Source organism: Hevea brasiliensis, chromosome 6, assembly GCF_030052815.1.
Source record: "Hevea brasiliensis isolate MT/VB/25A 57/8 chromosome 6, ASM3005281v1, whole genome shotgun sequence".
Classification (NCBI taxonomy): domain Eukaryota; kingdom Viridiplantae; phylum Streptophyta; class Magnoliopsida; order Malpighiales; family Euphorbiaceae; genus Hevea; species Hevea brasiliensis.
In genome coordinates, this window is record NC_079498.1 from 101,042,864 (window position 1) to 101,063,586 (window position 20,723).

General features: G+C 32.3%; 3 protein-coding genes across 5 annotated transcripts; all 3 read left to right on the plus strand.

Moving 5' to 3' along the window:
* Positions 1–1,797: 1,797 nt before the first annotated feature.
* LOC110659124 (uncharacterized) lies at positions 1,798–3,926 on the plus strand. Of its 2 annotated transcripts, none has more exons than XM_021816996.2 (2): positions 1,798–2,018; positions 3,101–3,926. In XM_021816996.2, the coding sequence occupies exon 2, from the start codon at positions 3,103–3,105 to the stop codon at positions 3,811–3,813; it is 711 nt and encodes a 236-aa protein (XP_021672688.1). In that variant the 5' UTR covers positions 1,798–2,018; positions 3,101–3,102; the 3' UTR covers positions 3,814–3,926. The 2 variants fall into 2 exon arrangements, with proteins under 2 accessions (XP_021672688.1, XP_021672680.1); XM_021816988.2 differs by having other exon boundaries at positions 1,799–2,098.
* Positions 3,927–4,073: 147 nt separating this feature from the next.
* Positions 4,074–6,044, plus strand: LOC131180874 (embryo-specific protein ATS3A-like). Its single transcript, XM_058148850.1, has 3 exons — positions 4,074–4,973; positions 5,267–5,372; positions 5,555–6,044. The coding sequence occupies exons 1-3, from the start codon at positions 4,852–4,854 to the stop codon at positions 5,582–5,584; spliced, it is 258 nt and encodes an 85-aa protein (XP_058004833.1). The 5' UTR covers positions 4,074–4,851; the 3' UTR covers positions 5,585–6,044.
* Positions 6,045–7,547: 1,503 nt separating this feature from the next.
* Positions 7,548–18,965, plus strand: LOC110659150 (DEAD-box ATP-dependent RNA helicase 15). Of its 2 annotated transcripts, XM_021817013.2 has the most exons (11): positions 7,548–7,697; positions 15,500–15,600; positions 15,969–16,141; positions 16,289–16,520; positions 16,628–16,746; positions 17,114–17,170; positions 17,261–17,445; positions 17,724–17,868; positions 18,008–18,091; positions 18,320–18,383; positions 18,642–18,965. In XM_021817013.2, the coding sequence occupies exons 1-11, from the start codon at positions 7,567–7,569 to the stop codon at positions 18,650–18,652; spliced, it is 1,302 nt and encodes a 433-aa protein (XP_021672705.2). In that variant the 5' UTR covers positions 7,548–7,566; the 3' UTR covers positions 18,653–18,965. The 2 variants fall into 2 exon arrangements, with proteins under 2 accessions (XP_021672705.2, XP_058004834.1); XM_058148851.1 differs by lacking the exons at positions 17,724–17,868; positions 18,008–18,091; positions 18,320–18,383; positions 18,642–18,965 and adding an exon at positions 17,565–17,672.
* The last annotated feature ends 1,758 nt before the right edge of the window (positions 18,966–20,723 follow it).

The following is a 20,723-nucleotide window of genomic DNA, read 5'->3' on the forward strand; positions in this document are numbered from 1 at the left end:
TAAATTTAACTATTTACTATTTTGTTAATTCATAAATTTAGAGTTTATCAACACCAATTAGTTTTTACTATTTTATAATTTTTATAAAATATATATAATTAATATGAAAAGTCTAAACTTTTTTAGCATTATTTAAGAGTTTATATACATAATAGTAAAATAAATTCAATTTGGTATAATTTTACATAATGTTGATTTTTTTTTTACTTTTAGTTATTTTTAATTTTATTTTTTAATTTTGTTTGACAAGATTAATTATACACATCCATATCAATAAGTATCAATATTGTTCATTTTTATTTGATATATAATATTTTACATAATTTCATATTTTGATATGGGATGGAGGAAATTTTAAAAATAAGACTAAAAAATATATTAATACTAATAAATTATTTTTAAATAATAAGTTAATAATTAAAATGATCTTTTTCTATAAAAAAATAAAAAATAGATACTAGTAGAATAAAAACACTACGTTAATATATTATTAATTTTAATTGAAATGGTTTCAATGAAAGTTTTATAGACAATTTTTCGATTTATAGTAAAATATTTTGTCAAACTAACTTATAATATATTTTTAAATTAATTTTTTTATAATTATTTTTCTAAAAGCAAATATCAAATTTCAACAAAAATAAGTTATTGAATTCAAAAAAATAAAAATTCTATAATATAATACTTGTATTCACATGAAAATTTTGATTTTTTTAAATCAAATTATTAATTTGTATTTTATTTAAATATAAATTTATTAAATTGAAATAACAATTCTATATTTAAAGTATGATCTCTAATTTTTTTTTATATATATTCAATATTTACCAAATTAAAATAATATTATAATATTAAAAAATTTAAAAAAATTATTTTTTTATGTACATGCATTAATATTTTTAAATTTTTAGTAATGTATCATTTTTAAATAAAAAATTAGTTTTAAAAATTATAATCATCCTATTAATTATATTAATTTTATAATTAAATTCAAACTTAATATATTCTGTTAATTATTAACTTTTTAAATAATACATATTTATCTATTTAAATTTTTTCCTCAAATATATATATAATTTTTTATGCTTTATACATAATTATATATTATTTAAAAAATTTAGATTCATAAAATTTTAATATATAATATATATTAATTAAATATTTTTTTTATAAATCAACAAATATGAATTTTCAATAAGTAGTATTTACATAAAACTTATAAACTTAATTTTAATTAGAATATGTATATATTAATATAATAATTAAAAATTTTAGAAATAGATTTATAATTAAAAATAATATAAATTTATTTTATATAAAATTTTTTAATAAACTTATAAAAAATTAAATTAAATGAGAATTTCAAAAAATTAATAAAAGAATTCATATTTTTCAAACAAAAATTAATTTTTTTAATTTTTCTACATAAATTTAAATATAAGTGTATTAAAATAAATTTATATAAATAATTATAAGATAGAGATAAAAATTTATTAGGATTCATAAAAAAATAATTCATATAAATAAAATATTTTCTTATTTTTTATATAATATAAATTATGAAAATATTTTTATAAAATTTTATTTAAAATTATATTATAATAAAAATTTAATTAAATATATTTTAAATATAAATAAAATTAAAAATTTTAAATTTATAAAAACTCTAAAATTATATATAAACATTTAAATTTCAAACCCTAATTATTTTAAATTTATATAAAATTTAAAATTAAATTAAATATTAAAAAAATATAAATATAAATCCCACAAATAATAAAAAGCAATTTGATTAAAATTAATCTTCCCTTCCGCAAATTTATAAATTATATAGAAAACAACGCCTGTCATTGCCGCGGTGTTTACATTGTTGCTTACCTATATTATGTGCCAGGGTTGAGTCGATTTAGACGGAGCGTTATCCATCTGCTGCTGTAGCCTCTGCCATTGTATCAGATTTCCTTCTTGATAGTTCTCAATGAATTTGGAGTTTCGCTGTAACCCGAGCTTGTAACTCAGTGAGTCGGTGAATAAATGCGAAAGTATTAGTTAGGGTTTTAGTGAACCTTTTCTTTCAGTCTCCATCAGCTTCTTTGAGGTATTTGAATGGTGTACCATTTGCACTGATAAAGAAAAATGGATTCCTTTGGTTGTTTTTTCGATTGCGTGTAATCTGTTTGATTATTTTCCTGAAAGAAAAACAGATGTCATTTTTTTGCCCCTTGTGGTTGAAAGCAAGTGAATTGTTTTATCTGGGTGTTGTCAAATTTCTTAACTTTAAGTTTGAACTTCTGGAGAAGTTTTATTAATTTCCCCCCTCCTTTTCTTATTTGTTTTACTGCTTCTTTATATTTGGTGTCATCACATTCGAAATGTTAGTGGAGGTCTGAAAGTTGCTGTAAACTTGTAGTAAGTTTCGTACTCTCTTTTGGACTGTGCAGTCTTGATTATTGGTGACTGGGATTTTGGAGAGACTATAGAGCTGCTGCCACAGTTTTGAAACTGTATCAAATGAAAAAATAGACAGTACAATGCAATTGCTCTTAGGCTTTGGAGTTCGTAGAGAAAAAAAATTAGTGAAATATCCTTTTGCAAGTAAGCCTTTAAATACATGAATGAAAAACTCATTTCTTAGGAAGTTTTGGGAGATGTGACCTTGCGAAATTTTGATAGTTTAGCATGAATGAAGGACATACTTTGCATCTAGAATCTCCTTCAGAAATGATTAAGATCAAGAATACTGGAAAAAAAAAATCAAATAAAATAAAATGATTATATCTATTTCTCTCTTGTATTTTGGCCTTTAAATACTTTTCGGCTTAATTGAGCAAGAGCTATTGTAGATATAGTAAATATGAATGTTGTATTTAATCTTGTTACATAATTGGAAATGCTGGGAGTTTTTTCTTCTTGTTGACTGATTTTGTTTACAATTTCTTAGCTACCAAATAGATCTTTATGTGAAAATGCATATGATTTTACATGACTTCCTTTTGACTTCTGTAACTTTCTGTGTAAATGTTGGAATTTCCTTTGTAACTGCTCCTTACAGGAGAACTCTTCTCAAATTACTATTCTGTTTTGCTGTTCCTTTGAATAGGAATGAGTCGATTACATGGACAAAAACGGAAACAGACAGATTCAAATTCTCCTGCTCAATCTCTGACAGAACATGAGCGAGTCCTCTATAATGTGATACGAAGCAAACAAGATATGGGCATATGGACACGAGACATGAAAAGAGAAACCAACCTTCCAGACAATGTGGTTAATAAATCCCTAAAGGTGCTTCAGGCCAAGAATTTGATAAAAGAGGTGGTAAACATCCAAAACAAGGGGAGGAAGCATTACATGGCAATGGAATTTGAGCCATCAAAGGAAATCACTGGAGGGGCATGGTATGTTGATGGGAACCTTGATACAGAGTTCATACAGATTCTGAAAGAGCAATGCACAAAGCAAATATATAAGCTGAAAGTTGCTACATTGGAGGGAGTTACAGATTCGATCAGAAGGAGTGGAGTCTTGAATGTTGAGTTAACAAAGCAGCAAATTGAAGAGATTGTGAAGGCATTAGTTTTGGATGACGAGATCATAGAAGTTAAGAGTAATGGAATGGGTGAATTTGCTTCTATTCCAGTTGGCAAAATTTGTTATAAATGCATTCGTAAGGGAAGCATCGGAGGGGAACCAAAAACTGGGGCAATGGCATCTATTCCATGTGGAGTTTGTCCACGGATGCGGCAATGTACACCTGATGGCATCATCTCCCCTCAAACTTGTGTATACTATAGCAAGTGGTTGGATTTTTAACTTATTTGTATTCAGCTAAGAAAATTTCTGGCATGGTTTGCATGTATATTTTATAATCACCCCAAAGTTTCATTTTATGGATACCATTAATAAAGTCTCGAGTGATTGAAACATTTAGTATAAGTTCCTTGGGAGCCCTCTCTCTCTTTCATTCCTCTGTCGTTGAGGAGTTATGGTTGATTGGAATGCAATGAAATTATGCCTTACCATTCTTCAGTCTTAACGTGTATTGTCTATTTGATTGAAGTTTCGCCCTTGAATAGTGTCTCTGCCCTTGGTTGATGTGGGTAATGTGCTGCTGTTTTTATGTTAATTCTGAAGGGTATCAACCTGATCATGATTCTATTTATGAAGCTGAATTATGCATAATTTAGGATTAGAGGTCTAGTAGCTTTGACTGTGGACTAACTATAAGCACATGACTAATATCTTCTTTGGATCAGGTGGCACGTAGGCTACTTTTGGGTAATCAGGGATGCTGAAGCAATATTTTTTTATTTTATCCCATACTGGACAGTGGAAACGGATTGTAGTTAAGGCAAACATGATCCCCATCTTTTCAAGAAGAGGAGGAGATGGAAATATCCGCTGATTGCATGTGGCCACTAAACAACATGGGAAGTTAAGCATCATAATGTTTAGTAACTTTCCAATTAATTGCCGTGTTTTATTCAGCAGCCACATGTGACCTAATCATTCTTCCTAAGAAAGATATATCCTCTTGGAAGAAAGCAGCCCTAATTGCTGCAAACTTCCTCCGAAATTTGGTAGATTCGTTGGTTTCCCAGTATGGATTCTATACATAGAGGCTTTAACAAAAACGGTATTTTAAAGTATAAAAGAAACTCTTTTGCGATTGGGACATTCCACTTACATGTCTCTTCTTGGGTAAGCGAGAGGAAACTAAACCCTTCTTTGCTGAAAGTTCTCTGATTTATACATGATGTGCCACTAGAACTCGGAAACAATCCAGACTCCAGAGTCTAGGCACAGACTACCTCTTTCTCTCTCTGTTCAGTTCAGATACTTGTTGGGAAAATGATCAAAGGCAAAGCTGTTGATTTTTGCTGTTCTTGGTCTTCATATTCACCCTTTCGCAAGCTAGATCAATCATTCCTCTGCCACAGCCTTTCAGATCCTTCACGATCCACACTACCCAGGTAGGAATATGTTCTACAAATTAATGTATATATTTTTCCACCCAAAGGCAAAATACTCGACATTATTGGATACTTCTGAAAGAAAATCTAAGGGAGTGAGAAAAAGTGGGGATTCCTTGTTGTTATTAGTAGAACATTCTGTTGATTTTCTAAGAAAATAAAAAAAAGAAATTATCTCAATTCCAATGTTACCCATTTATTAGTTCTAGAGAGAGTATTTTCTTTCTTGTTCATTATTTTTGTTAGTTATTTGAAATCTAAATCAACTAATGCTTTGTAAGTCTGTAATTTAGAATGCAAATAGCTGCTCTTACGGTCAAGAAAACGACAAGCTGTTCTTCAACCCGGTATACGCGAGACCATATCAGCCTTGCATTTGGAGACGCTTATGGCAATCAGGTTAGCATCCTTCTGTGAAATAAATGAAAATCACATGTAATTGGCCAGTAGCTTAATGATCAAATAATTTTTTGACACAACAAGAGTTTAAGCCTGAATCTCTTTTACAACCCATTTCAGAAATATTCAAGAATTAATTAAAATGGTCAACTAATTGCTGCCATTTGTATCTGAATGATCAGGTGTATGCTCCCAGAATAGATAATCCATAATCAGCAACATTTGAGAGTTGCTCTACAGATGCTTTTCAGATGAAGGGGCCTTGCACATAGCAGACTTGCTATTTGTACCTCTACAGGAGTGGCTATGATGGCTGGAAGCCAAAGACAGTGACTATTTATGGGTACAACACCAGGTCTATTACATTTACCTACAACACTTTTATTTCTAATGGTGTTTGGTATGGCTTTAGTGATTGTAATGGAGCCTTCTCGGCCTTCATTTGTGAACATTACAGACCGGCTTGTGTCATTTTGTTTTGGGGTTTTGTACTGTAAGCACAGTGCTTTTCTCTCACATGCTGTGCGGCCTGGTCTATGCCATATTGTTGCTGGAATTTTCTCATTCATTGCAGTGTGGTGCTCTTAGAAGGAAAATTATGGATATTCAATCCAGATGACCTTCAAAAAATATGTTCAATGCAACCAACAAAAAGCATATAGATTTGTTTAAGAGCTTTATTGCTTGGTATTAATAAGTTCCACAAAACCTCCACTGTGAGAAAATCAAGAATTGATAGATTTTATTAAAACTGCTCAATGCAAAATATTTTGCTTTGATTGACAGATTCAAGGGACAAAAACAAGAAACCAGAACTGAAGAATGTTGGCAAAATCAGAATTCCCTCTGATGTCAAAGCTGGAGATGGCTAAGCAAACTAAGGCATTATGGTTCTGTTCTGCATGGTGCAATCACATGAACTGCTATTATAGTTATTCCCCTGAATTTAATTTCAACAAGAATTCAGAATTTCTATTAAATTAAGTATGCCATATGCCATACTTCTCTGCCATTTTTAATGGAAATCAATGGCATGCATTCCTATCCGCAACAGGGAGGAGTCAGAATTTTTTTTTTGTTTTCAGGTGACCAGTGCTATATTTAAAAATTATTTCAAAAATAATTTACATTCATTATCCATATATTTTGAGGGCAATATTATATATTTAAAAAAAATGCTATAATGGAATTAAGTTATATTTTTTTTTCAAAAGGCTAATATTATAAAAATTTATTAGATATATAATGAGAAATAAGTGTCTAACAAAAGATTTTAATCTAATTTTAGTTTTAATTAAATTCAATCATTAATTTTTTAAATTTTTTATTTTTAAAAATTAATTTTAATATAAAATTAAATTATTCAATTCTAATTCAATTCAAAATTAATTTTAATTTTAATTTTAAACTAAATCGATTTAATTTCAATTTTAAATGGACTCTTGATGGAATCTTCGTATGATGCTTAATATTAATATTTTTATAATTATTTATTTGTATCAATACTATTAAATGATGATATCAATGTTCTTATTGTTATATATATCAATTTGATTTATTTATAACTGATAAAAGATAAAATAAAATTAATATATTTAAATAAAATAAAATAATAATTTATAATTTTGATAAACATTTTAATAAAAATACAGAATAATTTTTATATTTGAAATTTACAACCCATCAAATATAATATGCATTGCAGTTTTTATTTATTTATTTATTTATTTTTATATTCATGTTCTGTAAAAAAAAATGAAAAGCTCCAAATAATTCAATGAAATTTGAAAATTTGCATATATTTGCATTACGACCATTTCCCCCTCCATTCCCTGCCAAAATACTCGAATTTAAGCTGACCAGGAAGGGTAGTTTCGTCATTGTACCACTGCCCTTCCTTCCTATATCCCCTTCACTCTCTTGAAAAACCCTAGCCTGCTCCCCTGCTCCCCTCACAGCGCACTCTCTCTCTATTGCTTTCTTTCTCTCTCTCTCTCTCTCTCTCTCTCTCTCTCTCTCTGTTTCTTTATATTCCATTTTTCTGCTTTTTCTTTCAAAACCCTTGTACACTATTCGAGCACTACGGGTAAGCTCACGAGCTCTACAAGGAACTTATTTTTCTTTTAAAATTGCAAAATTATGTGATTCTCTAAACCATAATCCTGGAAATTGATCGAATTTGCTGTGTATCTGTATGCTTACAGGCAAAATGGGTGAAGTAAAAGACAACGACGCCTACGAGGAGGAGCTGCTTGACTACGAGGAAGAGATCGAAAATGCTCCAGACTCCGTATCTGCTAAGGCAGCAGCTGAATCTGCTAAGAAGTTCGTTTCTTTTCTCGTTTTGTTACTATTTTACTACCTTTTTTCCTTTTCATTTTTCCAAGTTATTGATTTGCAATTTTGCTATGTGTTTTTTGAATAGTTAGTTACTCTTGGTTTTAGTTTTATAAAAATTAATGAAAACTTATCAGTTATTTTTCTTTGTGGTTTTATTTATTTGGGGTCTGTATATGGAGTTGTGTTGTTATCTGAGATAACAAAGTGAAGAAGATGTAATTTTATTAATGTGAAACCTCAATGATCCAATTGACAGTATACATTCAGCTTAAATAAAAAGAATAATAACAGAGGTTGCTGAAAAGGAGGAGAAAAATAATGAAGACTATCACTTGGAAGGGAACGAATTACCCAAAGAATCTCAACCACAAAGACTCATTCAAATATACAATATTTACAGAATTCACCTTATCACTCCTTTACTCAAGCCTAAAAACACGGCATCTTTATTTCTCCTGAGAGGCGGACTCGTCCTTATTACTCCTTGAGCTAATATCCCCCCTCAAACTATGTCCAGGGTGGAGACATAGTTTGCGTCGAAATTGTGCTAGGCGAGCCTTTGTCATGGACTTCGTAAATATATCAGCGATTTGATATGCTGAGGGAATGTATCTTGTGATCAAAACCCCTTGAGCAACACGCTCTCTAACATAGTGATAGTCAAGAGCAACATGCTTCTGCGTGAATGTAATCTGGATTGGTGTTAAATGTAGTGCACTAAGATTATCACCATATAAAATAGTGCTTGGGATAGATTTGCAAGTCCCTGTAAGAGATATCCAAGCCAAGTAAGCTCATTGCGATGTGAGCCATGGAACGATACTCGGCCTCGGTGCTAGAACGCGCAACAGTGTGTTGTTTGTTGGCACACCATGAAATGATATTTCAACCAAGAAAAGTACAGTAGCCTGTAGTAGACCGTCTTGTGGTTGGACATCCAGCCCAGTCTGCATCAGAAAATGCACTAAGATCAAGTGAGGTATCTTTTTAAAAATAAGCCAAAATGTATTGTTCCTTTGAGATATCGTAATATACGACGAACATATTTTAAGTGAGACAAAGTTGGTGTGCATGAATTGAGAAATATAGTTGACACTATAGGACAAATCCGGTGGGTTAGTGTCAAATCATGAACGAACCCACAAGCCCTCGAAAGAAGGTGGGATCGGCCATCGGTGTCGGTGCATAAAGATCGTGTTTGAACAAGTGGAGTGGGCATCGGTTGACAATCCACCATCGAGCTCTTTCCAAAATTGAATAGGCATAACGGGTTTGATTCAATTGTAACCCAGTCGATCGATTGAATTTGAATGCCTAGAAAATGATGCAATGGCCCAAGGTCTTTCATGGAAAACTCATTGCATAAGACACGCAAAAATTACGAACTAGAGCCATAGGCGATCCTGTTAACAACTTATCATCAACGTAAATTAATAAAACCAATACACCTGTCGATGTATGCATGACAAACAAGGATGGATCAGCTAAACTGCAAAAAAAACCATAATCAATTAAAAACATACTCAACCTATTAAACCAGGCTCTCGGAGCCTGTTTTAAACCATACAATGCTCGCTGTAATTTGCAAACATGATTAGGATAATTAGGATCTTTCATTCCAGGTGGCTGATCCATATATAAATCTTCTGTTATAAATCCATGCAAAAATGCATATATCACGTCTAATTGGCGAATTGTCCAATTTTTCACTAAAGCCACGTAAAGAACTAAGCGTATGGTTCTGGTTTAATAACAGGAGTAGGTTTCTGTAATCAACACCATCTAGTTGATGAAACCCTTGGCAACTAGTCTAGCTTTCAATCTATCCAAATGCCCATCAGAATTTATTTTAGCTTTAAAAACCCACTTACACCCTATTATATTTACATGCGCTGGTCTAGGAACAAGTTCCCAAGTGTGGTTTGACTGTAAAGCTTGATACTCCTCTATCATAGCCTGTTTCCAACCTGGATGTGCAAGAGCACTCTTAACAGTTTTAGGCTCAGGAGGTATATCAGGAGATATAGACACATGTAAAGCATACTTTGGGTTTGGCTTAACTATTCCGGACTGTGACCTGGTGACCATCGAATGTCGAGGCTGCAATGCTTCGTCCTGAACTTGTTCGGTGATATTTCAGCCAAAGATGATGAGCAGACTTGAGAAGCAACTCTTCTTGATCCGTATGAAGCGTTGGTAGGCGATTACATTACCATCAATCATAGAAGTACCAGGTACATGAGTATTAGTTGGAGATGACAAAAACACCGAGTCTGATTCAATTGCAGCAACTTGTTTACCAACAACGTCCTCTGCTGCTAAGGAATTTTGAACTGTGTCTTCAACTCTATTTGATAAAAACAATGGAGGTGGAGACAATTGCTCTGTTCACTGTTCTAGATGCATCCGTCATCTTGAAGCGACATCGGAGTGTGAATGATGAGTGCTAGTGGAGACTCACTTGTAGGATCGGTCTGTTTCATGATCTCCTATAGTCCGATTGTCATGTGTTCTTTGGTATAGGAACCGTAATACATCCGACCTGCACTTTCTTGAACTTAGTGGAAAATCGGTAATCTCGTGGATGGTAACCAAGAATCCATAAGCTTGTCAACAAACATTTTATTAGGAGATGCAGATTTATACGGAAAAACATTTTCATCAAAGCTCACATGTCGAGATATTATTATTTTCTTAGTTTTGGGATTGAAACATTTGTAAGCTTTGTGTTTTTCACTATACCCTATAAAAACACATAAACAAGACTTAGGATCAAACTTATGACCTCTTGTGTCCCATATATATGGAAAACACTTAGAACCAAAGACACGTAGGGAGCTATAATCAAAATGAGTTCCATGCAATTTAAAATATGGTGTTTCATTCCCTATGCAGTAGGCAACCTATTTATTAAAAAAACAGCAGTTTGAAAAGCATCGACCCACATAGACAATGGCACATGACTATGATACATCATCGTCAATCCTAATTCACGAATAAAACGGTGTCGTCGTTCGACAGCACCTGTTTGCTCGGGTGTATGAGGACACGACACTTGATGTTTAATACCTTGTGAAAGAAAATGTGAAGATAAAGCATTATTCAAAAACTCACCTCCTCCATCGGAATGGAAAACCTTGATGGTCTTCCCAAATTGTCTTAGCACAAACTGTTCAAAAGCTTTATAAGCAACAAAGAAATCCGATTTTTTCTTTAGTGGTATAAGCCAAGAGTATTTAGAATAGTCATCTACCAAGCAAGCATAATATTTAAATTTGGCAAAAGATAAAGCAGGGTGGTCCCCATAAATCACAATGAACTTTTTCAAATACAAAGGGTACTTTTATTGGAAGACAAACTAAATGGAAATTTGCTCAATTTGCCTAATTGGCAGCTATCACATAAAAATTTAGAATGCAAGGAACCTTTAACATCAATAAGGTTCTTATTAAACAAAATAGAAATCGCAGAAGGTTGAGGGTGTCCTAATCGTTGATGCCATATGTCCGTTGTTCGGACCTAAATCGATTGGAAAAATATGCTTTGATTCACGATAAGATATAAAGGTTATTTTTCCGTGGCCCTTATAGCACTGCATTCGATCCTTATGTAAATAGAAACATTAGAAAATTCACAATTCACGGGATAATCATCTCATAATTGGCCTCTGAAAAGTAAATTCTTTTTAGAGCGAGAGCAGAAAAGACATTTGAAAGTGATAATTTTTGCTTTCTATAGGCGTCATTCCAACACCATCGATGGATAGAAACGTTCCATCGCCGATGGTTATGGAATCAGTCCATAATAGTCGATAAGTTTATGGAATAGATTTTGTTACTGTCATATGATTCGATGCACGAGTGCAACCCATCGGTATCTACAACATCGGTATCCAATGTGAGTGCCGAAAGAGCTTGAGCAGTATGCTTTGTTTTTCTTGTGGAATCCACAGCAAATCTTTGCGATGTGACCATCTCATTGCGATATTGACACACCGTTCTTATACGACTCGTTCACCTGGTGTCATTCTTCTACGACCCGGTAGGGAGGTCGTCGTTGGGAAGAATACGACTCTTTGTTTGGAAAAGGGTTTGCGTTTCTTTGGGCTTGAAAACCACGCCCTTGGGAATTAAATCTAGGACACCGATTCGAGGAATTACTGGATGAATTCTGTTGATTTCCATAAAAAGCCACAAGCGAAATAAGATCAAGACCAGATTCGTTCTGTGTGGAAAACCACACTCGTCGCTGGTCTAAATTCTTAAGTTGAGAGACTAGTTCATTAAAATTGGGTCGCGGTGGTTTAAGCATCGTCGTAGTAAACGTTTTCGGTCCCATCGTAAGGAGACAAAAGACTTTTTCTTCATCGGGTACTTTTTCCCGATAGCGGCTAAAGCTGTCGCGAGTTCTTTAAACAACGCAGATGTTCATTGATGGACAGTTTGTCATCTTTGCGAATTTAGGTCAATTGCTGTCTGAGGGTAAATTCCCTCTCTTGAGAATCTTGTGCATATGCATCTTTTAATGCACTCCAAACAGTATGAACTGTTTCTAGTCCGATGACAATTACGAGTGATTCCTCACTAAGGGTGCCATAGATCCACCCACGAAGTAATCTATCGACTTTTGCCACGCCTTGAAGATGTCGATTCTTTGTGGTTGATAGTTTTGGAATTGGATTGGGAGGGTACGAATTTACGATCTTGGAAAGCCATTAACCAAATGATTCGACAATTCCTGACTTTCAGCTAAACTCAAAAGTTGTTCTCTCCACAGAGGATAGTTTGATTGTTTGAGCTTTAAGGTAACAAAATTGGCTACATTCAGAGAAGAAGCCATGGTGAGCAGATCGTTGAGGCTCTGATACCAAGATAACAAAGTGAAGAAGATGTAATTTTATTAATGTGAAACCTCAATGATCCAATTGACAGTATACATTCAGCTTAAATAAAAAGAATAATAACAGAGGTTGCTGAAAAGGAGGAGAAAAATAATGAAGACTATCACTTGGAAGGGAACGAATTACCCAAAGAATCTCAACCACAAAGACTCATTCAAATATACAATATTTACAGAATTCACCTTATCACTCCTTTACTCAAGCCTAAAAACACGGCATCCTTATTTCTCCTGAGAGGCGGACTCGTCCTTATTACTCCTTGAGCTAATATCGTAGGAAAGTTGTTCCTCCTCTCAAAGATTGCCTTTATTTTTTTTTTTAAAGCTATTTTTTCTAGTTATTAGTTTCTTTTAAAAAGTGGAAAATTAATAATCTTTATAATGATCTGTGAAGCATGGAAATTCCAGTAACTCCAAATACTGACATTTTCTCGTTTCGGAGACGGAAATGGCAGGACACATCCATGACAGGTGTCACACAAATCCCAAGGATTTGGTGTTTAAAGTTTTTTGGATTACTATTACTGTTACCATTGTTATTTAACGGATTTTTAAATTTGTAACCGTAAAGGCCTATAAGGCCGTCATTTATAGTAACGGCTGTTACCCGACCGTGTGGTAAGGGCCATTGCTTTTCCAACTAAGAATTCTTAGTTTTTTCGGGCATATGAAATGCAGTAGAGGATACTTTTTTCGGGCAAAAACCTATCTTGGTTCATTTATTTTAGTACCTTTTTATAATCTTTTATTTTCTCACTAGGCAACTGAGTCATTTTCTCTCAACTCTCTCAATTTTCTCCACAATCAACTCAAGTGAAATTATTCATTTCTCTACAAATTTTTGAGCTCAAGAGCATGGATCATCTAATAGACAAGATAATTTTGAAGTAAAGGGAGATTGATGGATAAATTATTTTTTATATCTAATTTTTAGTTATTTTTGAATATTTTTAGGTAAATGCTCAAATAATTAAAAAATAATATCAAAAAAAGTTTAGGCTTTAATAATATTTACTAAGTATAAATTTAGGATTTGGTAAGATTAAATTTAAGAAAAATAAATAATCATGAAATTAACTCTTGAAATTGATTTTCTAAATTAAATAGTAAGGTTACTACCTAATCACGTAGTAAGTTAATAACCTAATTACATGATAAGTAAGTTTACAACTTAAGCTAATGATCAAAACTCCCAATCCAAGTCCTAGGATCAAAATCAAGATAATCAAGAATCTCCTAGACATTCATTTTGGTTGTAATACGGTTAGTTGTTTATATTCTTCTTAGTTATTTTGGTTTTAAATTGATTGATACTAATGATATATAAGAATAGTGGATTTAATGTCTTTATTTAATATATTTGTGCTTGATATTTAGTTGTATATTTTAGTTTTAATTATATCTTTGAATATTTATTCATTTCATGAATTTCGTAAATTTTTCAAAAAAATTTGCGTAGCGACAAGCCGTTTTTGTTACTGCTACTGTTACGTTATGGCCTTAACAGGTCCATTTCCATTTTACTCGCGACTGTGACTGCGAATACGGCCTTGGCTGTGATTTAAAACCTTGATCGCCCTACAAAACTCATCGATAAGCTACCCAAAGCCACCGTTAATCCCATCTTCTCTCGTGCCTGAGCTTGCTTGGATCGATCAATTGTTTCGCCAGTGTCAGAGAGTGGTTTTAGTCTCGTCAGTAATGTTCATATTGAGTAGGGGAGTTGATGAGGAGAGAGAGAGAGAGAGAGAGAAGAGTGGTGCCATGTACTTTCTTAGTCTTTGATTGGCTTACTTTGTTTCCTTTTTAATTTCTTTTCTTTTTATATTCTTTTTATTTTCAAAACTTAATAAAATATAATAGATTATAATAAAATAAAAAGTTCTATGACAATTGTCCTATCTACTTGTACCATACTCATTCTAAATTTCTTTCTTAATAATTAAGCAAACTAAATTAAACAACACTATTAATATTAACAATATAAATAAATGAAAATGCTAACAATAACAAGTTAAATATAATTAAATTATCAATATAATAGCTTAATTAGTTCTAAATTAATTCCATATATTCATTTTATTTATGTATTTTTTTATTCAATATTTATAAATGTACCTCTATATTTTTTATTTTTACATGTTTCCCCATGTTTCTGTTTCCTATGTTTTTGAAAATGTTGTCTCCCCATATCCGTTTCTGCATTTGCTCGTGTCCATGTTTCCATTTTCGTGCTACATAGCTAATGATTTCTTTCTTTCTTTGTTTCACTTGATGTTAACTATGCCCTTTTTGTGTTGTTCAGAAAACTGCATGTTTTTCTAAATTTAGGCCTGCTTTTCTGTGTTACTCTCTTTATATAATGAGCATGTGAACTACACTCTTTCAAAATTTTTCTTTATTCTTGAAACCATGGATATTATTTTCTGGCCTGAAACATGTTTGGCAATATTTTCTCTACAAACAAAATAATTCTATTTTAGTGTATGCGTGTGTGTTTTGGGGCCTTGGGGGTCAGGGACTGCTCTGTTTTCTGCATTTAAGATGAATTAGAATACATGAATACAACTAATAATATGAAAAGCTTGTGCTGCACAGCTCTACAGATATAGTTGGTTAATTGTTTCACATGAATGCCAAGTTGTATAAAAGTATGGTTGTGATTTATTCCCCCCTTTGATTCTTCATGTTCTTATTGGAATCATTTTGATAGTTTTTTGAATCTCTCTTATTTTTTTTGTTCAGTATATGTGATGGAGAGTCATGTGCATGCTTTCCTGTTCATTTTTTTTTGCCCCTTGTACAAATGGATGTTCTTCTTGTATTGATTTATATTGAAAATATCTCTTGTATTGTTTCTAATTATTGATTTACTTTTTACAATGCAGGGGCTATGTTGGAATTCACAGTTCGGGATTCAGAGACTTCCTATTGAAGCCAGAACTTCTACGAGCCATTGTAGATTCTGGATTCGAGCATCCTTCAGAAGGCAAATTCTTTAGTCACGCCTTTGTATAATCTCAATTATTTTATTTTTTAATTGTTTTATCATTGTTACATCAAATGAGATGAAATGAATATGGTGATTTCCTAATTTCCAGCGTTTACCTTTTTTCTGACAGTACAATTAATGTAGCTGAAAATTTTCCATCTTGCATTATGCATTCATGTGGCCATTCTTCTCTTCTTTTGACTTGTTGTGTTTTACGTTTACAGGTAATAACTACTAACTATACTTGTTGGAAGTCATAATTTCAACAAGAAAACTCGTCTTGGTAAACCTTTCATTTAAAAGGATCTGGAAGGTCTTTATACTTACTGAGGATTCGTCCACTGCAATTTTATTTCCTTCATCAGTGCAACATGAGTGCATCCCTCAAGCTATATTAGGAATGGATGTACTCTGCCAAGCAAAATCTGGGATGGGGAAGACTGCTGTTTTTGTTCTATCAACTCTGCAGCAGATTGAGCCTGTTGCAGGTCAAGTTGCTGCACTTGTTCTTTGCCATACAAGAGAATTAGCATATCAGGTATGTCTCCTAGTTCTATTATATATCTTATGGAAGTTTATGGTTCTCAAGTGACTAATCTATGAAGTTTTTTTTTCCTCCCCTCGCATTTTGGATATCAATTTTGTCTTTTTGATTCTAAAGATCCCATGGTTTTTGTTTTTATAGATATGCCATGAATTTGAGAGGTTCAGTACCTATTTGCCAGATATAAAGGTTGCTGTGTTCTATGGTGGTGTCCATATCAAGGTTCACAAGGATATACTAAAAAATGAATGCCCCCATATCGTTGTTGGAACTCCTGGAAGAATATTGGCTCTAGCAAGAGATAAAGACCTTGGATTGAAGAATGTGAGGCATTTTATTCTAGACGAGTGTGATAAGATGCTTGAATCACTTGGTATGTTGCCTAGTTCTGATCCTCTAGAGAAAATAACAATTTTTTTCTTTCAATTTTATATTATTTTAATATGTTTGTTTCTTGCTGTGTGTTTGTGTCTTTTCCAGATATGAGGAGAGATGTGCAGCAGATTTTTAAGATGACTCCTCATGACAAGCAAGTAATGATGTTTTCAGCAACACTTAGCAAGGAAATTCGTCCTGTGTGCAAGAAATTTATGCAAGATGTAATGATTTCTTGCACTTAATGATATAATCTGAAAAGTTTATTATTGTTCTTTGCTTCACGTGTATGTTTGTTGATGGTACTTGTGACTTGCACATTCTGCTGTCAGGGAAGACAAAATTTGAAATGATATGTGGGTTAGATGCTGGGTTTGGAATTAGACCTTTGCACTTGGGGGTGTGGGGAAGGGGCAAGATAAAATGTAAAAAGGGATACATGTGAAAGTGCAATGTAGGTTTTATGTTTCTTTATGCTGAGCATCCAAATTACAATGTGTATGTGTATTGGCTTTTGGCTAATGCTATCCTACTGATTGCTGGTTCTTTTCTTTAAAAAAAAATAATAATTACGATGTTTGATTCTTCCAGCCTATGGAAATTTATGTAGATGATGAGGCCAAGTTGACTCTTCATGGCCTTGTACAGGTATCTATAACATAATACCTCATTGAAGTTGAGCCATGGCAATCGATACTGTTTTATGCTAATTTAATGCTGGCTTTTTCCTTCTTTCAGCACTACATTAAACTGACTGAGATGGAGAAAAATCGCAAGTTGAATGACCTACTTGATGCCTTGGACTTCAATCAAGTAGTCATTTTTGTAAAAAGTGTTAACAGAGCAGCTGAGCTGAACAAATTATTGGTGGAGTGCAACTTCCCCTCAATATGCATCCACTCCGGAATGTCTCAGGAGGAAAGGTATTAATTCCATGTCACATGATGCTCTGTTAATGTGTACTATTATGTGTTGGCCTTTTTTCAAATGTGGTAGTCAAATTGGGTATCAGGATTAATTACCATGCAAAATTTATTTGCAGTTTTGAGTTGCCAACCGGCTGTTTGATTGGGTTGGGTGGGTTTGCTTTAATATAGGAGGCAATTAGCCAAAGTATGCAATCAAGTTCTTACATTATACTTTTTCCATGTAGTATGAGATTGTCTGGGTGTGTGATATTCTTTGGTTACTCTGTTATAAGGTTGACACGGTACAAGGGTTTCAAGGAGGGGCATAAGCGAATTCTTGTGGCAACTGATTTGGTTGGAAGAGGAATTGATATTGAACGTGTTAACATTGTTATCAACTACGATATGCCAGATTCAGCTGATACCTACCTGCATAGGGTATGCTGCATGTGCATTCTAGTATTTGGTCATTATAAATTTTTTTTTTTTTTTTGGTAATATCTGTCTAGAAACTGCAAATGAACTTCATCTATCTTATAGAATTACATCTGCAATTTCAATTTGTTGACAATGATAGGTGGGGAGAGCTGGTAGGTTTGGCACCAAGGGTCTTGCAATTACATTTGTCTCTTCTGCATCTGACTCTGATGTTCTGAATCAGGTAAATTATTCTCCACTAGTTTTCCTTCGTTATGACCTAGAAGCATTATACATTTCTGAGGATTTAACCCAAAATCGTTTAGAATGGAGAAAGAGAATCCATATAGCTGATCCCAAATTCTTGGGATAAAGGCTTAGTTGAGTTTTATTGAGTTAAGTTTTCTTTTCCTTCATTATTCATTAACATGTGATTTCTTAATAATCATGAATTACATCATAATGACTTCAGGTCCAAGCAAGGTTTGAGGTGGACATAAAGGAGCTCCCTGAGCAGATTGATACTTCCACATACAGTAAGATCCCATCTAGTCTCTATTTCTACTTTACTAGTATGCCATATTTATGATATGAAATCTAGTGGCTGGGATACAGTTATGTAGTTTGTAGACCTAGCTGGAAACATAATTTGCAGTGTCCTTGTGGATGTGAATGGTTAAAATATTAAATAAAGCGGATATTATTAAGTTTTTATCTTGAGCAACTCCAATTTTCTTCCCTCTGAGGCACTTCATTGTTACGAGTCTGACATTTTTTTCTTATCTTATATGCAGTGCCATCATAATTTACATGTGCATTGAAGTTGAGCACTGATGTCATTGAGAGCTTGATTGATGGGGAAGTTCCATATGGCATTGATTCAATTATCTTGTAATATGTATTGTAGGGGATTCACGCAGGAGTATATTTTCTCTGGAGGTAGTTGATGACTTTAAATATTGAGCTTCTTGCTAAGTCGTTTAAATTTTGAAGTTAGTACTTTTTGGGACGTTTTTGGGTTATTGGATGGTCCCTTATTGTTTACCTTGCCTTTGCATGTTGTATTCTATATTCTGATTTTTGTTGGGCTATTGCATAGTTAAAACTTTGTTGAAGAATTTTAGCTATTAATTCTTTCTAAATCCTAAATTGATGGCATTTTTATTGTGCATCTGGAAAACAACCGGCACATTTGTTTCGTTCTGCCATTGGTTTGCTTTTCCAGTGGCTGGCATTCTCTTCAGCCACTAGTTTCAGAGTTTTAAGCTAAGTGGAATGTCAGAGTAAAAAATGGAAAAAAGATTGGGTGAGGAAATTAGAAAATTTGGAGTGACCATTTTCAAATCTGTCTCAAACGCACCATTTCCTGCTACCTTTTCCGTAGGGTTATTGTGGACCTGTTCGATCTAGATGAAGCCGAAGTGGAGTGTTTTGTCATTCTTTTGACCTCCATAAGCGCAGGCTTAAACGTTGAAATTTTTGCCCGTATGAACATGGATGAATTCGGAGTGCTGAATTCCTTTCTCGAGGCAACTCTCAAATCTTGTGATGCATAGATTGGTTGCATAATTGAACGTGATTGCAGGTTTTATATATCATCCCTCGGTCATGTGTCCTATCATAGCAAGTGAGACGTTTAGGTTTTGTAGTGATGTCTTGTTTGTCATAGTCACCTTGAGGTGACTTGGGACGCTAGTCGGTCATTTTGTACTTGGGTGGAGTCCATAATTAGTCCCTTGTAGGTCATATGTTGCTCGTCTCATGAACTAGGGGTTACATTTAAGGATAATATACTTTTCTTTCATTACAGTTCTACTCATCATATAATTTTAGATGTAATTAACAAATTTAAATACTTAAAAAAATGTGTTTATGACAATTAATTTATTAACTGGTAGAATATCAACTATTAAATGATCTTCTACTTAAATTAAATTCACTTCTTTTGAAATAAATCATTTTTAACAAAAGAATTAAAATTAAATTCTCACGTAATCATACATTATTTTTATTCATTAAAAATGAAAAATTTTTTAAGTTATAATAATGGGATTTGCAAATTTTAATTGTTTTTATACTCTAATTGCAATCGGCAATTAATTATATAAAATTTTTTTATTAGCCTATTGATGCCCCTTTATTTCTTAGAAATTATATACGCTTGTGTAAAGGTGGCTTCTACTTCCACTGTGACTTAGAAATTGTAGCATTATAATTAATATTAGTTATTATTTATATTAATTTAATTTTTAATTAAATTTAAAAATTTTTTAATAGAATTATACTCCTTGATAAAACAAAATTTGAATTTAAATAAGAAATCAATTTAAACCAATTTAATCAATTAAATTAAAAATTTTTAATAATACTTGTAGGATAAGGATTATAAAATCACTAAATTAGAGATTATAAATGAATTTTTGGTGTAAGTAGAATTACTATTATAATAATATTAAAATTTTTATTTATATTAAATATTTAAAAATTAAAATTATTTATAGATTAGTGATGAGTATAATATTGCTAAATGTATTAATGGCGAATTAGTATGGATAAATCTCTCACTGCTACAAGTATTATGGATGGATTTATTGCTATTTTTATAAATAATATAAATTATGATGATATTTTTGACAATCTCATCATTTTCTTTTCCTAAATTTTTATATATTATAGATTTTTTCTTTTTTAGCTTACCAGTTTTACTCTCACATAATTAACAAATTTAAATGCTTGAAAAGAATAACATGATTATGACAAAATAAGTTTATTACATGACAACATATAAAAAAGAATTAAATTCTTTTATTTTAAATATAAATATTGATAAAAAAAATTAATTGAATTAAATTCTTATAAAATATCATTTTCAAATA

Coding starts and splice junctions, on each gene's coding strand:
- LOC110659124 (XM_021816996.2), top strand. CDS start 3,103: ATGAGTCGATTACATGGACAAAAACGGAAACAGACAGATTCAAATTCT.
- LOC131180874 (XM_058148850.1), top strand. CDS start 4,852: ATGATCAAAGGCAAAGCTGTTGATTTTTGCTGTTCTTGGTCTTCATAT. Junction 4,974..5,266: donor TCACGATCCACACTACCCAG/GTAGGAATATGT, acceptor TCTGTAATTTAG/AATGCAAATAGCTGCTCTTA. Junction 5,373..5,554: donor GAGACGCTTATGGCAATCAG/GTTAGCATCCTT, acceptor CTGAATGATCAG/GTGTATGCTCCCAGAATAGA.
- LOC110659150 (XM_021817013.2), top strand. CDS start 7,567: ATGCTTACAGGCAAAATGGGTGAAGTAAAAGACAACGACGCCTACGAG. Junction 16,142..16,288: donor CAAGAGAATTAGCATATCAG/GTATGTCTCCTA, acceptor TTGTTTTTATAG/ATATGCCATGAATTTGAGAG. Junction 16,521..16,627: donor TAAGATGCTTGAATCACTTG/GTATGTTGCCTA, acceptor TGTCTTTTCCAG/ATATGAGGAGAGATGTGCAG.